The sequence below is a fragment of the Tarenaya hassleriana genome, unplaced genomic scaffold, assembly GCF_000463585.1.
Source record: "Tarenaya hassleriana unplaced genomic scaffold, ASM46358v1 Cleome36, whole genome shotgun sequence".
In the NCBI taxonomy this organism is placed as follows: domain Eukaryota; kingdom Viridiplantae; phylum Streptophyta; class Magnoliopsida; order Brassicales; family Cleomaceae; genus Tarenaya; species Tarenaya hassleriana.
Window position 1 is genome coordinate 658,662 of NW_010966665.1, and position 8,275 is coordinate 666,936.

General features: G+C 38.2%; 1 protein-coding gene and 1 long non-coding RNA gene across 3 annotated transcripts; one reads left to right on the forward strand and one right to left on the reverse strand.

Annotated features, from left to right (window-relative positions):
* Positions 1-2,291: 2,291 nt before the first annotated feature.
* LOC104822329 lies at positions 2,292-3,815 on the reverse strand. Of its 2 annotated transcripts, XR_773168.2 has the most exons (3): positions 3,728-3,815; positions 3,379-3,437; positions 2,292-2,675 (listed from the first exon to the last, which is right to left on the reverse strand). It is a non-coding gene; the product is annotated as an uncharacterized LOC104822329 (long non-coding RNA). The 2 variants fall into 2 exon arrangements; XR_773169.1 differs by lacking the exons at positions 3,379-3,437; positions 3,728-3,815 and adding an exon at positions 2,962-3,372.
* On the forward strand, positions 2,669-6,880 carry LOC104822328 (protein LONGIFOLIA 2-like). Its single transcript, XM_010553505.2, has 5 exons — positions 2,669-3,022; positions 3,607-3,638; positions 3,738-5,468; positions 5,559-5,709; positions 5,928-6,880. Exons 1-5 carry the CDS (start codon positions 2,866-2,868, stop codon positions 6,671-6,673), a joined length of 2,817 nt encoding a protein of 938 aa, XP_010551807.1. The 5' UTR covers positions 2,669-2,865; the 3' UTR covers positions 6,674-6,880.
* Positions 6,881-8,275: the final 1,395 nt, after the last annotated feature.

Consider the following 8,275-nt stretch of genomic DNA (forward strand, 5'->3'; position numbering starts at 1 on the left):
GCATTCTCTTTGGGAATTTCCCCTCCCCAGCTGCAGGAATCGAACGCTTCACGTGAAAACCATTTTAGCCAATATGCTGCCATTTGCCCATGCTAGCTGGGTGGGTTATAATGATTGATATGTTATAATATATATATATATATATATATATATATATATATATTATCATAAAACTCATATTGAACCATCAAAATATTATAATAAAAATAAATATTAAACAAATTCTATCATAGCTCTATGAATGACATACCAAATTGCAATAATGAACAGGATTTTTAAGAGTGAGAAATATAAATATCTTATTTCTTAATATGGAATAAATAACGAGCACCTTTTGTACCTTATAACTCTCAATATAATTAAGTCAACAACTTGTACAATTATTAATTCCCCATATGTTATTTTTTTATAATATAATTGCTTTAATTAATTGCATACCTGTTCATTAAAGTGCCACATATCATTATTTTGTTGTCTCAAGTCCAATGACCTCGAAATTTGGCTATCTCTGAGTTCTAGACAACTATAAATGTCAATGAAGCATGAAATATATATGTATACACGCACTAAAAACGATATACGGTTTAATAAAGAAAAATAACGAGCTGCGAGAAGCTAGCTAATTAAATAATGTTCACAAGAATACCCTTTATCACACTAAAAAAATGTATAATATACTTACCGAAATTCAACTTGGTGTTTTTAATTACGGCAACATTTGATGAGTTTGAATGTATAAAACCATGCGTATGCATGCATGCATGCATGCATGCGTGTACGTGTACACGCGCGTATACGTATGGTTTGGCTTGGCAAGATCAAAGGGGGGGGGGTGGATCAACCAATACCCCCACAGAAATTAATGATGCAATTAAAATAATGTCCAAAAGGTGGGTGATAAGTGGGATCACGTGCCAATAATTATTGAAGTGAATTGACCTTTTGGAACTTAGCATATGATAAAATTAAACACTTGATTTGGTTATATATATATATATATATATATTCTATAAAAACAGATTTTTTTTGCTTAGTTGGTTCCCCTACCAACCAAAGCCAAAGCCCCATCTAAAGACATTTTGCTTCATGTGATCTGCTCCCCTTTTTAATTATTCCCTTATCCTTTTTAGATTTAGCTTAAAATTAATTCATCTCTCCGCTCATTCATTCTTATATATTATTCCCATTTTTACATTTCATCCCATAAATTTTTAGTTTTTCTAACCTTTACCGGAACCATGTATATCAAGGTCGTCTCATAATTTTTTGGGATCCTGGACATTTTCTAAATTTTAAATAAAAAATATTAGTTTATATATTAAAATAATAAAAATAATATTAAAATAAAATTTAAAAAATCAACTACAGTAATACACGATAATAAAAGTTGTTACCCATCATTACTAATAATTAATTTTAATTATTATATATTATTAATAATTTTCGTTAATAAAGACTCCACAAATTTAAAGACTTTGTTCTGTCGGACCGTCTACACTTGTTAATAGACGGCCCTGATAAGTATAGGTCATTTGAGGGGAAAAAACTAGATATATTGGTTGTTAATAAATGCTTAGTTTCGTATATAATTATAGAATGAATTATACATGATGGAATAATAGATTTAGGAAGGGATCGGTTGTTATTTTTTTGTTGGAAAAATAAAACTCTAATTATTTATATATAGATTTAATATGGTATAATTATTATTTTATTTTTTTGGGACTGTCACTGACAAGCTCCACATGGATATGTAAAGGGGCACCAATGACTAGAGAGACCCACCCACATTATTTTGTCCACATGGATCTGTAGTGAAACTCTGCTAACCCCTGTCAGATATAAATTTAACCTTTTTATTTTCATTTATTATTATTATTATTATTATTTTATCTCCTTAAAAAAAATCAGAGCCTTTTTCCCACCATCAAAATTCACTCGAAACAATAAAAAGATAAGTTAACAATGAGCATGGCATGGACCCACCTTTCGATTATTGAACCAAAATAAAAACCTGTTCTAAATCTAATCAGATCTGAACCACGGTTGCAATCCGAATCAAGAAATTCAATAAAAATAAAATTACAGATAATCACATTATATGTCGATTATTACATCTATCTATAGCTATCTATACTATACCCCATTTATTATTTATTTTATTTTTTATGGCTTGTGCTTTCATGTGCATCCCTTTCATCTTTTACAGGTGCATAAAAAAAAAAAAAAGTAGATCCCTCATTATTTCCCAGCAGATTGGTCATAATAAATACATTTATATTCACAAAAAATAAAAATAATAACCAAATACATTCTCTTACATCACATTCATGTATAATCTACAGAGATACATGTATGTATACATGAGTACATACATGTGCATATACATACATACATACATACATACATACATAACAGATGTTTATATATGGTCGTAGCTTTGCCTCTCCGAATAGAAACCTCCCCAAAGAAAGCAGAGTTGGTTCGTTTTTCCAAGTGTTCCTTTCTTCTTCAAGGAGCCTCCAAGAAAACACGGTCACAGAACCTAAACCCAAAGGCTTAATCTCTCTTGTCTGGTCTCACCATTCTTCAGCAGCCTTACCATCTCAAATGTTGGGTCTTTGTCCTCTTCCCTTCCCTTTCAAGATTCACTCTTCTCTGCCCTTGTTCTTCACCTGATTAAAAAAAAAAAAATCAGAAACCCAGAAAGAAAAAAAACAGAGCAGAGGAAGAAACACAGATGGAGATGCAAGAACAGGGAATCTAAAGTTTGATGAATCGTGTCGCCTCCTGAGAGCATATATATATACACAACACATATATATTTGTTCTGGGCAGAGAAACACAAAGGAGAGAAAGAAAGAGATGTCTGCCAAGCTTCTATACAACCTGTCTGATGAGAACCCTAATAATCTGCACAAGCAAAATGGATGCATGAACGGAATATTCCAGGTGTTTTACCGGCAACATTATCCGGCGAGACGGGTCCTCGGCCATTACCACAAGACCCTGTCTCCTCCAGGTACTCCTTTCAAACCAAACTTCAGACAAACGAAAAACAAATATCCAAGAAACCTCCGTTTTACATACATAATGGGACAGAAACCTCCAAAACTTCTAGCTCTTTTACTACTTAAACCTTCAGCCGACTGAATTTTCCACTCAAAACACCAAAGCTTCAGAAATTTAGTGCTATTATACTGTTATACTATGATTGTTTTTCACCAAAGTGGTTATTATACACAATACTATATGTCCTGACTATATCCTAGACGAGGTTTAGGACCACTAGAATCAAAGTAGCCGGGCAGCAGAGGACCATAAACACTACCTTTTCCGAAGATGCAAAGAGATAAGATTTCCTAACGGAAGACTTACCACTAATTCTGGGACAAGAATCCATGAAACCCAGATTGTGAAAGTCTCTGCCGAATTACCTGTAATTTTCAACACCATATAAGAACAAACACATTTGCTATGGTTAGTTGAAGCCAAACATCCATTGGACTTCACAGACATACTAAAAATAAAGCAAACACTACGGCCAAATTATCCTCCACCATCTCAACAGTATGTGGAAACTAAAATATTATGGGTCTTTTTCAGGTGAAACCAGTTTGGCCAATGATAATGAGAAGGTAAGAATCTAAGCAAACAGTTCATAGTTTGAGAATGGGACAGGGATATGTGAGAAGAGGGTTCAAGACGAAACTAAAATGAGACTTACGGAATTGCAGGACAAGACTATGGAGAAGAAGGCAACAAAGGAGAAGCAACGGGTCTCCACTGAATCGTCATCAAGGCCCTCGTTTTCATCTTCACCACGCTCGTCCAGCTTCTCATCTGCAGATGTCAGCATGGCTTCTCAGTTTGAATCCCCGCCTATGACTCAGACTGACAACAGTGCGAATTCCATCAGAGAAGCACCCAATAGATCGCCTTGGCGGGGCAGTCTCACGCAATGTGACCTTAGGGAACTGGTGAAAGGCTTCATCCACAGAGATACAAAAGCCAAAGATGAAGTAGCCATGGCTTGTGTGTCTCTTCTCAAAGATCTGCCATCTCAGAGTTCCAGCGAATGGAACGAAGGCCGACGAGTAGCTCACCTCAAGGGTAGTCCTCGGCTCTCTTATGATGAGAGGGACTCGAGGAACAATGGGTACAAGACCGCCACAAAACCGAGGGAGCTTCCGAGGTTGTCATTAGACAGTAGAACAAACTCCTTCAGAAGTTCTAGAGCCGATGCACGATCCAATTCCCCACTGGAAGATGGGAACGGACAAGAGCCTGCAACTCACAGGAGAACGACATCGAGTGTTGTTGCCAAGCTGATGGGTTTGGAAGTTCTTCCTTATACTACAACAAGTGAGCATGATTGCTTGTCAGGACCGCCGGTTAAGGCTGATAACAACAGTCAGAACCTCTTTTGCGACTCTTCCAGGCCTTTCCACGGGGAAGCAGCACGACAAAGATCAAGAGGTGCAGATTCGATCAAGAAGATGACTCCTGCTTCCAAATTTCCTATTGAGCCAGCTCCACGGAAGCAGGAAGATGACATCAAAGGTCAAAATCCATCTCATAAAACCCAAGCCAAAGCAGCTGACTCTGCGCTGACTGTGTACGCGGAAATCCAGAAGAGGCTGATGCAGCTCGAGTTCAAAACGTCTGGAAAAGATCTCAGAGCTCTTAGACAAATACTTGAAGCAATGGAGAATACGCAGCAATTGATCAATAGCAGAAAAGACGACACTCTGAATTCGACCACGCTGGCACGCAATAGATCCACTCCTGTCCAAAGAACTCAGAAGCCAACACCAGCTGTTACAGTAGCAACAACCCCATCAAGGAACTTCAGGTCTTCGATTGTTGTAATGAAACCTGCTCAAGTTCTTCAAGAGTCAAAAAATGTTGCCTTATCAAATCTCCAGAATGGCAACTCCAGACAAATCCGAAAGGGCATGCAAGGAAAGCAAATGGCCATGGATCTAACACCCAGGCCGGGGCTCTACAAGGGTCAACTTGATTCCACAGTGAAGAACACTAGCGGGGGGACATTACGACTAATGCGAACTTCAGCAGAGTCTTGTTCTTCGAAAAGTGACATGGCCAAGTCGGGCAGGAGCGAACATAGCGTTGGCCCGAGACTGCAACAAAAGAAACTCGGATTTGAATGGCAGCCCCAGCCCACAACTCCCACACCCGAGGCAAGCAAGACCCAAAGGCCGCTCAGTAGGCAGCAGACCCCGAGAAGAAAACAAGGAACAAAGACTTGTAATCTGCCGCAATCTGATGACCGGATGAGTGATGCAAGCAGTGACCTGAGAAGTCTGAGTCACCAAAGTGAAGCAAAATCACTAAGATCTGACAGCAACATAAGTTCAGTTGCAAATGCTTGCATTGAGGTTACAAACAGATACAGGTTCGAGAGGCCCTGTGACAACCCCGAGCAGCAAACCCCAAAACAAAGGGTATTGCACCATCTCTCTCTCCTCTTCCCCCTTCACCTAACAAGAATTGGCTTGTACCCTAATTAAATCCTTGCTGTTTCTGGTCCTCAGAGCCCAGAGTTGGGATTTAAGCAAGAGAGGCCCATGCTAAAACCTGTGAAAGTTACGTTGGAGCAGCCGAGCCCAGTTTCAGTTCTCGATGCAGCCTTCTATGAAGATGAATCACCATCCCCTGTCAGGAAGATATCCACTGTCTTTAAAGGTGAGGCATTTAACTCTCCCATTGCTGGAACCTAGATAAAGAGATTTAACTGATTTCGTAATACACATTGCTAAATACTATAAATGACTGATATCACTGCTTTCATGTATGCTAATTTATTATACACAAAGAAAATACAGATAACATTCAGTTTGTTTGATGCTCTATAACCTTTTTTTTTTACCCGCTAATTCCTTTACTGCTTTCTCGTGCCACAGAGGATGATGTTCTAAGTGCTGAAGAAGCCGAATGGATAAAGGAGGATACGAGTCAGACACCTACTGGCTTCAGAAGACCCATCGTGTTGCCTGACTTTGTTGAAGGCTTCATGGATGAAGTTGCATTCACCTGTGACATAAAAAACGCTGACCACAAATACATCTCAGAGATATTGTTATCATCAGGGCTTCTGAGAGATCTAGAATACAGCATGATAAGCATTCAGTTGCACCAATCACGCCTTCCAATCAACCCCAGCCTATTCTTCGTCCTGGAACAAAATCAGGCAAGTGATTTCATTTTACAAGACAGGCAGAGAGGTAAAAGGATTGGCCAGGTGAACCGTACTGAGAAAATCAGAAGGAAACTCTTGTTTGACACCATCAATGAAATTCTAGCCCAAAGATTTGTAGCAGAAGGCTGTATCAAGCCACACATAAAATCAAGCCCACTTACAGAGAAAAGATCAAGAGGGAAGTACCTTCTGCGATCTCTGTGTTCAGAGATTGATCGGTTGCAAGCTAACAACTCAAAGTGTAGCTTGGATGATGATGAAGAAGATATCATATGGGAAGACCTGCAAAATCAAGGAATGAGCTGGAGAGATTTTGAAGGAGAAACTCCGGCGATAGTTTTAGACATTGAGAGAATGATGTTCAAGGATATGATTAATGAAGTTGTGACGAGTGAGATAACAGCAGTTCGAGGAAGGTTTAGCAGACAACCCAGGCAATTGTTCTCATGATAGGTTTTCTTACCTGTTTCAGAATAGCATACTACTAAGATGTTTTCTTTCCCCTGAAGATAGTGCAGAGAGATAAGTGAAGCATATCAACTCTAAAGTTTATTTCCAAGTTGATACTAATCACTAATGTGTAGGCAGATTGCTTCTTTCTACCTCATGTAAATCTGCTGTCGAACCTTACTAAGGTATGTGTATAACGGCAATCAATACACATGTGTCTATTTCTACCTCTTAACACATGAAATGTGATACTTATCAAAAGCATTTTCTCTCTTATGACCCTTATCTCAACAAGCACACAAAAACAAGTTCCAGAAAGGTAAAATCTTACTGATAAAAGTTGCACCAAAGCCAATTGTATGAAGTGAAGGAACAAGGCCCTCACATTGAGCATCACAAAGCCGGCATATAGACGTCCTTACTTCTGTGAAAAACAAAGGCCAGAAACAGAGAAATAGCATATTTGACTATTTCCACTTCTAATCCCCATCATCAAGAAAATAATGGATCAATAAGGATCCATAAATCTGATATAACCCATTCATAATGGATCCAATTAAATCCCTTCTAAGATCTATGGATCCATCTCAGCCTAACAGCTAGCTTGATAGAAGAGTGTGCATAGCCAAAACTTTAATTTCCCCACATATGGTCATTGTGAGCTCACCCTAAAAGCTAGCTTGATAGGGAGAGTGCCCATAGCCTTATAAAGACTTAATTTTCTCCACATATGATCGTTGTGGGACTCTAACAAAATCCCTTTGTTGTTCTTCATGAAAATAGAAGAAAATTGAAAGAATTTGCTTCAAGAAGCCACGTTAAGTTATGGAACATCAATAAGGGCAGCCAAAAAGCTAGTTCACACATTCATGTGTCAATCTTTTCTGGCCTTGATTACCAGAAAAGCTAGTTCACACATTCATGTGTTGAGCTCTACCCAGCACAGGACGAACTCAGATTCACAAATTTTCCACTTCCATTCTTCTACTCTTCGCTTTCCTCGTTGATCTTCATGGTACTATTCTCTTTCTTTATTTTGATCTTTCGATGTAGACCAAACCTGCATTTTACATTTTTGGAGTTTGCTTCTCATTGTAGTATCTTGACCAAATCTTCAAAACTTTCCTAGTGAAAAACCAAATAACATCCTTGAGCACGATACCCAGTTCTCCCTCTCTTTTCAGGAGCAAAATCTTCTTAAAAAGGATATTTTAATTTTTCATGTTTTGGATGCTACAACCAGACCTATGCATCTCCACATCATGAAAATCACAACACCAGTTTCGGGTGAAAACCGAATAAAATGAATGACCTTAAATAATCCAGTTTAACAGGGCTAAGTTCTAAGGACACACTATTTGAACATCGAGATAAAATGCCTGACAATAGCAAAAAAGAAACCCGACAGTAAACAAACCCAAATCTGGAACTGCAACAGAAGGTAGAGAGAAGAAATAAATTGACCTATTCAATACGAATTTTATTTAGAAAGAATATTTCACAACATGTCTAGAAAGGTAACTGCAGGCGCATACCTCCAATGATGTCAACAAACAAACACCATTTCCTCCAGCAGTTTGAAATCAGTAAATTTTCTTTCCC